At 48.2% G+C, this 16,322-nt stretch overlaps 2 protein-coding genes across 2 annotated transcripts in view; one reads left to right on the top strand and one right to left on the bottom strand.

Annotated features, from left to right (window-relative positions):
- Positions 1–16,322, top strand: part of LOC144124608 (uncharacterized) — a 165,344-nt gene that overhangs the window by 104,804 nt on the left and 44,218 nt on the right. The gene's annotated exons all lie outside the window — the stretch shown is intronic.
- Positions 9,480–15,913, bottom strand: LOC144126340 (uncharacterized). The gene is made up of 2 exons (XM_077660410.1): positions 15,890–15,913; positions 9,480–10,289 (listed from the first exon to the last, which is right to left on the bottom strand). Exons 1-2 carry the CDS (start codon positions 15,911–15,913, stop codon positions 9,480–9,482), a joined length of 834 nt encoding a protein of 277 aa, XP_077516536.1.

Below are 16,322 nucleotides of genomic sequence, written 5' to 3' on the forward strand. Positions count from 1 at the left end.
AAATTTTATTGCAGCGAAGCAATTTATACTCCAGGGTATGTGCACGGCGTGAGTCATCCTTTGAAGAAATCTTTGGGGCGGTCCAACGTAAGGGTTGTTTTTACTGCACCTAACAAACTGGAGAAACTTTGCAACATGGTCAATCGAGAAGAAGAGCCGCCAAAAGAGGGCGAAAAGAAACACGAGAGGCCTTTCACCAAATATAAAAAAGAAGTGGTCTACAACGTGCCTTTGTCTTGTGGATAAGCCTACATAGGACCGACTGAACGTTGTTTAAATGATAGGCTGCGAGAACATAGCAGAGATATCAAAGACAGCGCGAGGAAGAATCGGCCTCAACGCGTGGCCACCTGCAAGTGCACTGCAAATCTTGACAAAAGCAAAGTTATCACGAGATATAAGGAACAGCTTGTGCGCGAATTATTCGAAGCGCATGTCATTCATAAAAGAGGAGTGAATTGCGTGAGCACACCTTCAATCACTTTGAAAAGAAAAGAGATTAGCTTCCTTGATTGCTAGGAACGTGGAGAATCTTGCTGTTTGTTTTTAAGTTTATATATCTTGTGCTGTGGGCTTGACTTTGGGGTATAAATTGCTTCGCTGCAATAAAATTTCTTTCAGTTGCTAGTCAGCGCTTGTGTTTGTGTCCCTTCCATATTGTCTCGTCTATCGCGCTGTTATTTATGTCATGAGCCAACTGGCGCGCCTAATTCCAATCTTAGGTAGATTTTAGCCGACCACTCCTAAACGAACTGCTCGAAAACTAAGCTTCATTCGGAAACAAGTATACTCTGCGTTTGTCGTTCCTCAAAACCACTTTTGTTGCTGGAAGTAAAAAAAAATTACAGCAGTGTAAACGTGCTAAGATAACGTGTAGTAAGGTTGTTATTTACCGCAAAATATAACAAAGTTGAGATCCGGAACGGAGCGACAGCATAGCGGCAGTTGTTACAGCTCAAACTGTTGGTGCCTCATTTCTTGAGGCCGCGGCCTTTGCCGTCAGGAGAGATAAGAATGTGAAGAGAAGGCACGCAGCGCTTAGAGAGGGTTAGAGTTAGGGGTAAACGTTGTTCCCATTAGTCGACACCGGGTGCATTGGGGCGCAAACCTTTTTCTCTTCGCCTCTCTTCAATCGAGAGGAGAGGTTTGCCCATTGGTCGGCGGCTAGAGCCCGCCAGGCCGATCTTTTTTGTCTTTCTCTAACCCGCAACTCTGAGGAGGGAAGACGCTGGCAATTGATCGCCACCTCTTCGCCCTTCTTTGAGGTGCGCATGGTTGATGCTCGCCGCATCGTTAACCTTGTTGACTGGTCATGCTAGAAGTAATGAACCACTTCAGTAATACCAAAACTTAACGGCTGACGCAGGAAGGCGCGCAACCAAAAACCCAAATAACAGCGCCACCAACACAGGGCAAAGCAATGTACACACGAACATTCAGGGGCGTGCACCGTTGAAGGTGGTGCTGAAATTTGCTTTGCAAGTGAGAACCGCTTTTTGAGCTTTGCTCAGCAGTTGCAGAATATCTTTGTGTACTTCTAGGTGAACAGCATGAAAACTGATGAGACCCGAACTGTTTTAATAATTCCTTCAAGGAGCACTTGGATAGGGGGACGTTTGTATCCTTCACACTTTACAAAGTTTCATTATCCTGAGAGGTACCGCTCTTAGGATAATGTTATCTGTAACAAGTTATGTGCCTATAGGTTTCTGTAGTAAAGGCATGAATGCTGCGTCACTCGTGGCAGCCTTTCATTCTAGGCAAAGAAAAACAATTACAGGAAAGCACTTAAATCTGCTTAACAGCGGAGATGCTAAACCCTTTCCCTGTCCTCTCTCTCTGCCTCCATTTTTCACAACAGTTTTTTGGCGCTGCAAATTTACTACAGGACGACGGTAAGCAGGAACGAAAACACACGGACAACACGTTTAAGCACACTCCTTTTTACCGTCATCTTGTTACTCTGCAGCGCCAAAAATGATTGTGAATGTTAACCAACTAGCCCCGAAATCAAGCCTTACTCCCTTTTCATTTTTATGCTATGGGGAGTAGGTTTAGTTCTGTCGACGTCCATGTCTGTTCTGACGTCCGTTTCCGAGACAAGCAAACTATGTCGACATTCATGGCTATCGTGGAGTCCGAACGACCTTCGCGGGACTCGAACGTACGAACTTTGCGGGACTCGAAGCGACAACTCTTGCAGGACTCGAACCCAAGAGCTTTGTGAGACGACGACTGTTGTGCGAATCGAACCCATGATCTTCACCGGACTCGAACTCACGACCTTTTTTAATCATAATAGGCAGATTGACCCGAAAGGCAGCCATTTCAAAATAAAAGAGCTCTGTTTTAAGAGCACGCGGTGGAATTTCCTGAGATGGGCTTTTATGCGCAGATATGGTAAGGATTCACTCGATAAAAACACGACATACGGGATTTTACCTATGTATGTACACCAGACCCTCACTTACTGCATTACAAGAAAAAAACCTTATTTTTCAGACCTCACATTTCCTATGACTTCCAGCGGCGTCGTATTTGCTTAGTTTCAACTCTCGGTTTTACTGCGTTCCAGCGGAACGGCCAGATTACACTCTGGATGTGTACATGAAGCCGTATTTTCGCATAGCGCCATTTTTGGTGGGCATTTTGCTTGGCTTTGTATTGGTGCGTCATAAGGAGCCGATCTTATTAAAGAAGGTATGTCCATAATATTTTGTGCCTTTTTAAACCCCTGAAAAACTCTGTGCAAATGAAATTAACCTGCTTATTCCGCAGCGAGCCGTACATACGTGAGCACCACAATAATGCGCAGCAATAATAGCAGTAATTTTGTTTTGTGCCAATTGAACTTCAGCCTGCCACGTGTGCCTGTCAATAAGTGAAATTTTTTGCACAGTTGCAGGATGGGATTTTGGCTACTTCGTCTAGCAGCAAGTAGAAGTAGTTTTAGGGCTATAAACGGAAGTATATTAGTTAAGTGATGATAGGGCTGATATTGCCACGACTGGTGGCATCAGCACCAATTGCTAAAGCCGCATTAGATCCGAATGCAGGACAAATCCAAAAACTTCCAGTAGAGATATGAATGTTTTCAGATCCTTTACATTGATAAAAGTTATGAAAGGCAGGCAGGGAGCGATAAGGATTGCAGAAGGATACCACTCGAGATAAAAAATGGCTGGGATTCAACGTGGCTTGAACCTAGTTATGCGATCGAAAGCTTTTTTAAGCATGATCTCCACTGTCTAAAATCAAACTTAAGCTCAATGTCCCAGTCAAGGGTCAAGGTCAAAGGTCGGGTACCCAATGGTCAGAGTCATATGATAAAGTGATCATACTACCATAGCTTGGGCCGTACCACCAAGCCTCAAATCTCTACTGTCTCAAATCAAATGTCAAGGTAAGGTACCCACTAGTCATAGTCATCACGTGGTCATACTAACATACCTTGCGCCATACCACCATTCAGTAAAGCTCGGTTTGACCTTCAAACCGATTAAAGGTCATCGTCTCATCCACATTGACATCGGAAGTTTTACCCCGAGGAATAGAGCTCTAGCCTAAAAGAAATAACATCAGGGTTACGGCTAGCGGATTAGGATCTGCCTTTTGCCAGCGTCTCGTTTTGGGTGGAAGATTGTAGTCCTTCGTCGAAGCGGGACCTCATAGTGTAAGGAGGTGAGCAGGGAAGGCTTGGCCAAGCAGCCGGGGGGCAGAAGAGCTGCGGGATAAGCCGGCAAGTAACCGTGCATGTGACGCCTTCGTGGTCGAAGGACGGACAGACACGATGAGCGCTAAACACGACAGGACGAGACAGGACACAGCGCTCGTTCTGTCTGTTTCTGCCCCTTTGTTCCAGTCGACTGTGCTAGTCTTCTTAAATATTTTAGAATGGAAACATCCGCAAAACGTGAGGAACACTTCATGGGACGTCTGCTACGATGCCGTGCTAGACTGCCCTCCTGTTCGGAACAAATTTGTCTTCGGTGCTTGCGCAAACCTTTATTTACACAGTCACCCGTCTGTCCTACGTAAAAATTTCCACAGGTCAGTGGAATCTTATAGATTACTTCAGTCTCATATTCTACAAATACATTTGTATGTTTGGTAGGGCAGCGTCTGTTTCTTCCACTATGGGTGGTTCGTGGGCGAAAACAACGTTAACGCCTTGGTGCTTGGGCACTTTTTTGTATTGTGAGCCATATTGTGAAAATACGGCAAAACTCGGATTTTGTAACGATAGTCACTAGTAACTTCCTATCTTGCTTTTCTTCCTTAACACTGCATCATCTTATTTAATACTGATACTGCTGCCGTTCTCGTCATTGCTGACGTAAAGCCACACATCAGAGAAGAGTTTGGCCTGCGTTGTGACAATGATTGACGCTGTGGTAGCAACTTTTTTTCAGAGCATTTTGGAAGCAAGCCCTGGTTTTATCTCTTTTCGCTAGTTTATTCATGGTTAGAGCAATAGGGTAAGAGTCCTTTTTTGGTTCTAGGTGACAAAATCCAGCAAACACGCCTTTTTTATAGATAAGTATGAGTCAAGAAACTGAATGACGCTGTGCGTGGCTCCTTCGTTTGTGAATTTGAGATGGTATGAGAGGCGCCTAAAAGCACCCAGGACGTCTTGTACTACATTGCGGTAACAATCATTTGGCATTTAAAATCTCTAGAGAGTGGTCAATATATCTAATAATTCGCACAACACGCGCGTCGTACAGAAAGTTGAAAAGCTAACGGCCAAACATTACAAAAATATACTGCAAAGCACTGGACTTACCAATGATCTTATGGAAGTCCCATTCTTTTCTATATAAAACTCTTATTAAACTCAACAAACGTCGAAGGAGGTATAAAGCAAGGAGCTCAAATAACTTTTGATTTTTATTCCGCACTTGTTTGCAAGGCCACTCACCGGACTCTTCAATATGTTCTCTAACCGCATGGTACAGTTCCTCGTGAGGGATCGAATAGAAAGGTCGTTCATTCCTGTTGAAATGGCTTTCTTTGCCTCTGAAAGGTCTTGTGGAAGTTTTCTGTAAAGCCGCAGAGTTCTTTGTCCCGAACAGGTTTTATGGGATCAGGCCATCGAGATGACGTTGGATATAAAGCGTAATCACCTTTTGTCACGAGAGTTCTGTAACTAAGGTGCCAACGGTGCCGAAGGATTGAGTGCTTTCAGTGAGAAAAAAAAAACCCATCAAACAACTCTCCAAGAATTTTTTCATGAATTTGCACAAGTGGTGTTTGTTTAGTTCTTCAAGAAACTGCACTGCAGCGGACCTTAATTTAAACGGCTTCTTCAAAGCGCGAACAAAATATCTGTAAGGCGGGGGTTTATTGAAAAGAATGTGAGGACGGGAGTAGCGGCGAGAACAGTCGGCAGGCAACCGGGTCGGGCACAGACACTCGTGGCGATAGCAATACTGCTGATGCACAGGACCATCTTCTTCATCGTCACGAGTCATCTGCTTTGTCTGGGTCATCATCTTCTTCACAATCACCCCCGGGGCGAAGAGGAGCCATCCTGGCGACTTACGGCGACTGCAATATGGAGGGGTTGTAGTAAGGCTTGAGACGCTGGATGTGAACTGTCTCGCGGCCGCGGCGGCGGAGATCGGGAGATGGAGTGAGGGGTTCGAGGACGTAATTAACTGGAGATGTGCGCTCCAGGACGCGGTAGGGGCCGTGATACTTGGCGAGAAATTTCGCCGACAGTCCAGGAGTACTTGACGGTATCCAGAGCCACACAAGCGCACCAGGAGAGAAGTGCGATGTGGTGTGAGCGTTGTCGTGGCGGAATTTCTGGCGAGACTGGGCGTCAGTTGTGAGTGACCGCGTGATTTGGCGACAATCTTCTGCATGTTGCGCGGCTTCGGAAACAAGGGTATATTCGGAGGCGTCAGTTTGGTTAGGCAGAATGGTGTCTATTGTAGGAGATGGATGACGGCTGTAAAGAAGAAAGAAGGGAGAGAAACCAGTAGTAGACTGCTGGGTGGTGTTTTAGGCAAAAGTCACATAAGGAAGGATGCGATCCCAATTCGAGTGGTTGGATTCGACATACGTAGAGAGCATGTCCCCGAGGGTGCTGTTAAATCTCTCGGTGAGGCCGTTGTTCTACGGATAGGCGGAGGTGGTTCGATGTATTATTTTTGCACTGGTGGAGCAGGGCTTTGACGACATCGGACAAAATGGCGCCTCAGTGGTCGCTAAGCAGTTCACGAGATGCACCGTGACGAAGGACGAAACGTTGCAAAAGGCTGAAGGCAGTGTCTGTCGCAGTGGAAGACGGAAGGGCGGCGGTTTCCGCATACCTCGTGAGATGATCAACCGCAACGATAGCCCAATGGTTGCCGGCCGCAGTGTACGGAAGCGGGCCGTAGAAATCAATGCCGATACGGTCGAAATGGTGTTGTTGGCAAGGGAGCGGCTGCAGCTCCCCAGCAGAACGGTGAGGAGATGCCTTGTGACGTTGACAGGCGAGACAGGAGCGTACGTATTCAAGTACGAAGGTGTACATGCCGCAAGAGTAATAGCGCAGCCTGATGCGGGTGTATGTCTTGAAAACTCCCGTGTGACCGCATTGTGGGTCAGAGTGGAAATAGGCGCATATGTGCGTTCGCATGTGACGAGGAATAACGAGTAACCACTTGCGGCCGTCGGTGCTGTAGTTCCGGCGATAGAGGAGATTATCGCGAATCACGAAGTGGAGCATGGCGGCGGAGAGCACGGGATGGAGAAGGAGCCGTGAGGTTGGACAGAAAGTCGAGAAGAGAAGCGATCCAAGGGTCGGTATGGAGCGATGATCAGGACATGTCGCTTATATGAAGCGACGACGGGGAGACGTCAGAGGTGGAAAGGCTGGCGATCTCGGCTGGGAGTGGGCAGCGGGACAGGGCATCAGCGTCTTGATGCTTGCGGCCGGAGCGATAGACCACGCGGATGTAATATTCTGGCAGAAGAGCCCAACTGGCAAGGCGGCCGGATGGGTGTTTCAAGGAGGAAAGCCAACAAAGCGAAAGGTGTCCGTCACAACGTCAAAAGGGTGGCCCTAGAGGTACGGGCAGAATTTGGCAAGGGCCCATACGATGGCCAAACACTCCTTTTCACTGACGGAGTAATTAGACTCGGCTTTCCTAAGTGTGCGGCTTGCATAGGCAACAATGTATTCACAAAAACCATAAATGCGCTGGGCGAGTACGGCGCCGACGCCAACAACGGTGGCGTCCGTGTGTATCTCGGTAGGAGCGGTCCAGTCGAAATGGCGCTGTATAGGCGGTGCTGTGAGGATGCGGCGCAAGGTGTTATACGCATTGTCGCACGCCAGAGACCACATTGATGAATGGGAGGTGCCGGACAGTTGTGTTAGTCGCAGCAATCGAAGCAAAGTTGTGAATAAACCTCCGAATGTTAGAGCACAGGCCTAAGAAGCTGCGCAGGTCTTTGATGCAAGCAGGTTTGGGAAAGGCAGCGACAGAGCGACGTTTGGCTGGGTCGGGACAAACGCCTTGCTTAGAGACAACGTGTCCTAAAATTGTCAGTTGGCGCGCAGCAAAACGGCATTTCTTCAAGTTTAACTGCAGGCCAGCGTCAGAGAGGCCGGTCAAAACCCGCTTTAGGCAGGATAGATGGGTTTCAAAGCCGGGGGAAAAGACGACAATGTCGTCGAGGTAGCACAGACACATTTTCCATTTGAGTCCACACAAAATGGTGTCCATCATCCTTTCGAAGCTTGCAGGTGCATTACAAAGGTCGAATGGCATCACAGTAAATTCATACAATCCGTCCGGGGTCACAAACGCAGTTTTGGGACGATCGGCCACTTCCATGGGGTCCTGCAAGTACCCAGAACATAAATCGAGGAATGAAAAGAGCTCTGCCCCTTGCAAACAGTTCAGAACGTCATTTATGCGTGGGAGCGGATAGACATCCTTGCGCGTTATCTTATTAAGGCGGCGGTAATCGACACAGAAGCGTATAGAGCCATCTTTCTTTTTCACAAGGACCGCGGGCGATGCTTAATGGCTACTTGAGAACTGAATGAAGTCGTTTTGAAGCATTCGGTCGATTTGCTCTGTAACAGTCGGGCGCTCGGTTGGAGATACACGATAGGGCGCTGCCGCAGCGGCGCGTGGGCACCAGTGTCGATGCGATGGGTGACGGTGGAAGTTCGGCCCAAGGAAGTTTGGTGAGCGTGGAAGGAAGAGCGAAATTGATTCAGTAGGGTGAGAAGCTGTGTTTTTTGCGGCGGGGGAAGATCAGCGTCGGCGGAGCGCAAGAACAAATCGGTAGAAGAGCGATCTGGCGTAGAGGCAGGAGGGCTGAGCGCGTTCATGGCGAGGAGCGGTATATCGTCGGTCTCCTCGCTGATGAGCAGAGATGCGATGGGCTGCACACTGCCGAGGCATTCACCAAGGCGCAGAGCGGTAGGGCAGAAAAACGGGTTAGAGACCAAAATTTTCGATAGGCCATCGGAGACAGTCAGTACGGCGTATGGCAGAGGGAGACACTTGCGGTGCAGAAAAGCATGGCCTGGAATAAACAGGACTGTGTCGTCACCAATAGAGTTGCAAGACAGGTGAACAAGAACGGAAGAGCATGAGGAAATGTCAACGTCTTCGGCGGCGAGGGTTTCAACACAGGCAACAGAAAGAGGAGCGTCTAACAAAAGATAGAGAAGAGGAGAGAACCCGACTGCCGCTCGAGAACAGTCGATGATAGCTTCATGGCGAGGAAGGGCATCCCAGCCCAGAATAACAGGACGGGAACAGGAAGGCAGCACGACGAATTCTATCGTGTAGAGGGAGTCCTGAATTACAGCTCGAACGGTGCACGCTCCGGACGGCTTGATGTGCTTAGCGCTGGCCATACTGTGCGACGGTCCAGCAATCGGTGTCTTTACCTTCTTCAACGAAAGACAAAACTTTCCGTCCATAACAGAAATTGCAGCACCGGTGTCCACACGGGCCAAGACAGAAATACCCTCGACCGAAATTCTTTATCAGATTAGCAGGGGATAGCGAGGTCTTGGAAAATTCGACGGGGACGCAGTTCTCGCCTCAGGAACAGCGGCACCTGGTTTTCCTCCTGAGGGGTATTGGGGCAACGTCGCATAGGAGAAACGGAGCGGCGCCTCGGTGAAGGTGAACGGCGTCTAGAAAGGGCCGAACTGTCAGACAAAAAAGGGCAATTGGACGGCGGCTCAGCAGGCCCGGAGTACTGACGCGGCAGCCGGAGGAGGTGGCGCGTAGACTGGGAGACGACGACGGCAAAGCTGGGCCACATGACCAAGGAAGCTGCAATTGTAGCAGATAGGCCGGTTGTCGATGGTGCGCCAGGGATTGCTGGCTCGCGGCGCCGGTCGAAGAGAGGAGCCGCCACTCGCGCAGGTATTGGAGGCAAAGAATATGTGGGCGGCCGAGGTCTGGCGCGACGTTCACGTATGTCAGCGGAGCAGCCATAGGAGGCGGCGTCTAGGCGACGACGTCCGCGTATGTCAGTGGAGCCGCGACAGGTGGTGGCAGATGGACGGGTGGAAACGCCTCGGCAATCTGCTCTTGGATGGCGTGTCGAAGGGCCGGAGCCAAATCTGGAGCTTTCCCTGTATGGTACAGCAGAAGAGAAAGCTGACGCGCCACTTCTTCTCGAACAAAGTTTTTGATTTGTTGCAGCAGCGATGAGGTGTCAGGTGCTGGCGTCAGTCCAGCAAGCGACTCAACCTGTCGGGGGTGCTGGCGAGTCAGGAACCTCTGCTTCCGCAGCTCCTCGAAGCTTTGGCAGAGGGTGACGACTTCAGCAACGGTGCGCAAGTCGCGCGCTATCAGCATCTCAAAGGCTTCGTCATCAACACCCTTCAAAATATGTTTAATCTTGTCAGCTTCTGACATGTTGAGGTTTACACGCTTGCATAGGTCCATGACGTTTTCTGTGTAACTGGTAAAGCTTTCGCCGACCTGCTGAGACCGTTCGCGCAAGCGTTGCTCGGCGCGGAGTTTCCGGACAGCAGGACTGCCAAACACTTCGGAGAAGGTTGTCTTGCAAGCAGACCAAGTGCGGATGTCCACCTCGAGGTTCTGATACCACAGGTTAGCCACGCTGGTCAGATAAAAAACTACGTTAGTTAGTTTTGCAGCGTAATCCCATTTGTTGTAAAGGCTAACCCTTTCGTAAGACGTGAGCCAACCTTCGACATCCTGCTCTTCGGTCCCACTGAAGATAGCCGGGTCCCGTTGGCGAAGGAAGCCGGCGCTGGTAACAGCTGGGCCCACTTGCACGGCTTGATGCTGAACGTCGTTAGGTATCGCAGGTGGCGGGAGATTACGGTTGCGCAATTCCAGTCCTGTTACTCTTCACTTCCAACAAATGAAAGGCGGGGTTTATTGAAAGAGCTGAGAGGACGGCACCAGCGGCGAGAACAGTCTGAGGGCAATGAGGTTGGGCACAAACACTCGTGGCGATAGCAATATGGCTGACGCGCAGGGCCTTCTTCGTTGTCACGAGTCATCTGCTTTGCCTTTGTCATATTCTTTTTTACAGCTTCGCCATGGCTGCTGCGGCATTGAGTGTGCCGGTTCTAGTTCTCCCGATCTCGAAAATACTCGTTGTTTGTATTTGTGAAGCCAGCCGGACCAGCAGAAACAAAATAAATATAATCGCGAGCGCGCTGCACCAGAATTTTGAACCCGCGGTGGCGCGCACAGATCAGCTTCGCTGCCCCTGCTCGGGAGCACTATGCTATCGCTGCCTTCTTTCGCAACATGGTACTAGTTACACTGATGCATCTGTAGCAATTAGTTCAGTGATGTGATATCATAGTAGTTCATGTACATAAGAGATACTATGCTGTCGCCGCAACCGATCACTCCTCGTATTTAACTGCCCCTCTCTCGCGCTTTGCATTGCATTGCATTGCATTGCTTGTTTGTCAACGTCCATTGGTGCGCTATGGATCCAGTACAAACCGCTATTGCAATGCCCTCAAAAGGTGCTTCAAGCGGACAATAATTGTATAGTGCATTACCACTAACGTACCCAGCTACCGATTTCGCTCAAGCCTCACCTTGAAACCCTAATGTCGAACTGAAAGCGAAATGAAACGCGACGGGCTAGCGTACATATTTCGCAGTTGGCCAAATAAGCAAAATCGGCTGTGATTTTTTTCATTAAACCACCCTAGGGGCAGCACTAATCAACGGCCTTTCTTGTTTGACTGCAAAAGAGGTAACTACGACCGCGAAGAATACTGAGCGCCTTGCGGAGCTCTTCCTTCTCTCTGTGGGTAGCAAGGTTTCCCGATTTCCGAAGACAGTTATTTCCCTCCAACAAGCAACTATAATTGTCTTGGGCAGGATCCAAGGCTGATTACTTCTTTGAGCAACACCAGGAGCTCATGCTGCTTGATGTCAAGCGCAATGCTGCACTTCCGACACTTGGACAACTGCCAGTCGATGCCCTGTGGGCCTGCTGCACAATAAATGTACGCCGCTTGCCCTGGGATAGGCGGACTTTTCTTCATTTTTGGAAGCCAGACATGACATTGGTTCCAATGGCATTCAGTGAGGCGTGCTGCCAGCCGACCAGAGTCCTGGTAGGATCTCTCATCAGCCCAGCCTGCGGCGCCGTACGCCGTCAAGACTCTGAGCCAGTAGCGCAGGTTCCTGACCTGTCTCAAGCAGGATTATGCACTATTGCATATTATGGATAATATGCTTGCAAAAGCGACACATAAGTAATTATAAAATTGCACTGAACTGAGGAAAATTTTATATAGGATGGGCGGCTGACCGCGTGAATGAACGTTTGCGCAAGCACCGAACAAAAGTTGTCGCCGGAGAGGACGGCAATCTTACATTGCAATGCAGCAGAAGTCAAATCAAATGCTCCCCATGTTTTGCGTACGTTTCCATTTTAGGGCATGGAATAACAGGAAAGGATGTGAAATCTTTAAGGTCTGCCAGATAGCGAAACAAGACGATGCTTATGTCAGTTGTCCACGTCCAGCGGCGATATCTAAGGAATTTTTTTGAATGTGCAGATTACTTGTCCTGGCATGGCGCATCCGTGGCTTTTACCGAGTGGTTTGTGATCTATAAACATTTTAGTGCTTAGTCTGGCCCTTGTCCTGTGTTGCTAGACGGTGCATGGACGTCTTTTTTTTGGCTGTCAAAAAAAAAGCCTTCAACATGCCATACCAGCAGACCCACCACGCAGACTGGGGTCAGCAATTTTCTTCTACTGTGGGCTGTTTCCTTTTATGCTAACTTATGAGTAATCGTGCCAGTGTGGTTCAGTGTCATTGGCTTGACAGCGTGCCGTGCGCGCTACCTGACGAACTGCATCAAGAAAGACATGCCTCTGCATAATGTGATCGGGGCTCTTTAGCTTTAGGAGCCGTCTACGGGCCACTGGAGAAGAGTATGCCGAATCCGGAAGTCGGAGTGCTAGAGACAGGTCAGAAGACTGCGCGACTGGCTCAGATTCGTAATGGCATACGGCGCCGCGGGCTAGGTTGATGAAAAAGGCTACGAGGACTCTTGCCGGCTGGCAGCACGCCTCATTGACTCTAATTGGAGCCAATGTCGTTTCTGGATTCGAAATAAGAAGAAAAGAACACCTAACTCAGGCCAAGGACGTATATCGCCTCCGCAATAGATCCACCGGCCATCGACTCATTGTTCTCCAAAGGTCCCAAGTACAGTACTCTGCCCGATGTGGAGAAGCGGAGCTCCGGGAGGTCGTCAGAAGAGTATCGAACTTGGCTCCACGCAAGAGGAAGAAAGATGCTTGTCGGATGGAGTTGACTATCGGAAACCGAGAAACCAAGCTGCCCACAGAAAGAACGAAGAGCTCCGCAAGGCGGACAGTTTTTTTATAAGTTGGAGTTGGCTCTACTGCAGTCAGACAAAGAAGGCCGCTGTTTAGTTCTGGCCGTGAGGCGGCTTAATAAAAAAATCCGCAGCAGCCATGGGAAAACATTTTGTTAGCGTTTTGAAGAAGCCGGCTAAAGCAAGGTCTTTCGCAGAGCAGCCACTTGAAGAACTGAATTTAGACCACTTGCGGAAATCCGTAAACAAAAGCTCTGAGAGTTCCTTGAATGTTTTACTCTCAGGGAAGACGCATGACGCTTTGGTGCCGTTGAGGGCCAGAGTTTTAAGGAGGCTCGTGGCAATAGGTGATTGGACTTTAACGCCATTTGAATAGCAGTAAATTAGGAGGCCCATTTGGGGCAAAGAACTGGCCCGATCTCATACAAAAACTTCAACAAGATATTTTAGGAGCAAAGGCAGCCTTCTCAGTAGACATCGAGGACATTTTCTACATGAGCTCTCACGACTAACTGTTCCATGCGGTGAGATAACGTATTGAAGAATCCGGTGAATTGACCTTTCAAACACAAGGCGGAATCAAAAACGAAAGGCTTTCGGAGTTCCTTCCTATGAACCTTACATGAACCATTGTTGAGTTTAATAAGAATTTTTGATATTAAAAAAATGAGATTTGCATAGCAGCAAGTGTAGCCTGAATGGTTTGCAATATATTTTTAGCAAAGTGTGACTGCTCTGCAATATATTTTTAGCAAAGTGTGACTGCTCGCTTTCAAGCTTTTTTGACGACGCGCATGTTGTGCGAATTATCGCATATATTGATGACTCTTTAGTGATTTTAAACTCCGGACCAAGTGACTTTTACTCCCAATGTAGCACTCGAAGATATGTTGTGTGCTTTTGGGCGCCATTCGGTTTCTTGACTTGACACCTTTTCAGGAGAAAGTCATGTGTGCTGGATATAATAAAAGGACATTTACCCTATTATTCCTATCGTTCTAAAATATAAATGAGGGGTATTGTCAAAGCCTTCTTCTTAAATGCTGTGAAAAAAAGTTTTTGCCACGCTCTGTTACTCAGTGTCACAGCGCAGACAAGAGGTCTGATGCGGGCTTCCCACTCGAAATGAAGAGAACGGTTGAAGAATCAGTATTAGAAGATATGAATGGCGGTATTAAGAAAGAAAAAAGAGATGCTGATGACTAAAGCAATAAATCCAACTTGTGCTGTAGTTGTTCAGAGCGCCTTACAATATAAAAAAGTCGCCAAGCGCCAAGGCGTTAAAGTTTTTTTCTGTTCCAACTAAACTTTCAGTTGTTTGTGCACGAACTACCCCTGAGGGAAGAAGAGAACGCTGCACTGCCAAACATAGAAATATCTTTGCAAAACACGGAACTGAAGTAATCTTATAAGATTCCGCTGAGCTTTGGAAAATTTTACACAGGGCATACTGGTGAATGTGTGAATGAGTGTTGCGCAAGTACCGAACAAGAATTGGCGCTGGTGAGGACGGCAATCTTGCATGGCATTGTAGCAGATGTCCCATGGAATGTTCCCCAGTTTCTGCGAATGTTTCTATTCGAGGCCATGGAGAAAGAGGAATTGCACAGGAGATCTTTGAGCCCCCCTCTCTAGCAGTCAGTCACATCTAGGGAATTTTATTTTTCTATTACTTCGTGTTCCGTAAGTGTTCAATAAAAATTGCACTTGCCAGTCCAGCTCTTGCCTTGTGTTGTTATCCCTTGTGTGCATATGTGTTGTGGACTAAAATTCCTTTTCAACAATAAGATGATAAGACCCCCATCTGCACAGCGTTATATGTGCCTGGGCGGTATATTGTTCGCCTTCTTGCTGATTGGGTGCGTCTACTTTGTGGTTCCTGGCGAAGCGGATGGGACGGCTGGAGCTGCCGCTGCATCCGCCATATTATCGGCATGTGTACGGACTCTGTGGGCAGTGGGGCTTGCATGGATTGTGTTCGCTTCAGTTGCGATTTACGGAGATAAGAGATTTGTTTAATCAGTTTACTTAGTGCTTTGGCCAAGCCCGACAGTAAATTTTAGGCGTCGTATTTTTGAGGTACAAATTTTCCGTTTGCAGCACATTATTGCCATGAAATTGGCACTAGGAAGCGTGAGCGAAAAATCGACGAAAAATTCACGGATAAGGAAGCTAGGTAGCAGATGGGCCACGTGCCTCAGCATTTTAAGCAAACTGCCCACCTGGCACGTGGCAGTCAAATTAATGATTTTTGCACGAGAGGTTACTCTGGTGGCAGCACCTGTCGTCGAAGGGCAATGGCGCATCGCTTAACTCTGCGTCAGAGGTGGTGTGAGCACCCCCAGGGGTCTATGAACGTTAACTACAGAATTACAAAGTCTGCATTTATGGCAATTGATAAATTACCTCTATCCCGTCATACACTTAAAGCGGAGCTTAGGTGTCCTGGGACTCCAAGTTTGTAGCGCGCTAGCGCTTACAGAGGTCATTCCCCGCGTTTAGTCATTATTTGTTTGTCTGTCTGTTTGCCTGAAGCCAGTATTGTGGCAGGCTGCTCACCTGCGCACCGAGTGGAGGGCAGGTGAGCAGCAGCTCAAGCAATCGTGAGAGGCTGCTCGGGAAGAGCAACCTGTATCGCATCCCAACCGAAGCAACCCAAGTCCCATAGATGGCAGCACCTGCCACAGAATGGCAGTGGCGCATCGCTTGGCCTCTGCACCAGTGCAACAGGAGTGGTAGGAAGACTGCCGGGCATCTATGAATGCAGAGAATCACCGGTTTCGCCTATTTGGACAATAGCCCATTAAACTACCCGAACAACTGCCATCCGTGGACAATGGATCTGAACACCGGAAGCGAAGTGTAAACCGAACTGCTGTTGCACCTATTTCGCATTTGGCATAACTATGCTAATCGACCATCATTTCTTTATGCGCTGTTTCCTGGCATGTACTTGGGTAGTGCAAATTTCATTTGCCCTTATTATTTTGCAGTTTTGATGGGAAAGTTTTTGTACTACATTAGCCTGCTTTAGTATTTTTGAATTATTGGTCACCTACCGTCTTTTCAATCATTTCTGACATGACTGACTAAAGGTACAGACAGTAATAAAAAAATCAATAGGATATAAGCCTGCATTCGTCGCTAAGGTTTAGATTTGTTGTCGATTTTAAACGTCTTTATTTGCCCACCACAAAAAAACAAAGAAGTGCAGCCCTTGATTGCTGCATTAGCCGGACGTTTTATATGAAAGAGAAGAAACACGTGCCGTAGTATCGGCCTCGATTATTTTATAGACTGCGGCTTTGTATATGTTAATTGTGGTAGTAGAAGCCGTGGATTCCGATCATAGCACAGGATTGTGGGTAGGGTGGCGTAGCCGTTAGGTATGAAAAAAAAACCCTTCTTTGGTTCTGAAATGTCAAGCAGTGTTCTAACTCAGTCTGGTCTGCTCAGTTCACGTCGGCTAGCCAACGTTTCGAGAAGAGCAAC

This window comes from Amblyomma americanum, chromosome 3 (assembly GCF_052857255.1).
Source record: "Amblyomma americanum isolate KBUSLIRL-KWMA chromosome 3, ASM5285725v1, whole genome shotgun sequence".
NCBI lineage: Eukaryota > Metazoa > Arthropoda > Arachnida > Ixodida > Ixodidae > Amblyomma > Amblyomma americanum.

Coding starts and splice junctions, on each gene's coding strand:
- LOC144126340 (XM_077660410.1), bottom strand. CDS start 15,913: ATGTCAGAAATGATTGAAAAGACG. Junction 10,290..15,889: donor CAGAAATGATTGAAAAGACG/GTAGGTGACCAA, acceptor AACGACGTTCAG/CATCAAGCCGTGCAAGTGGG.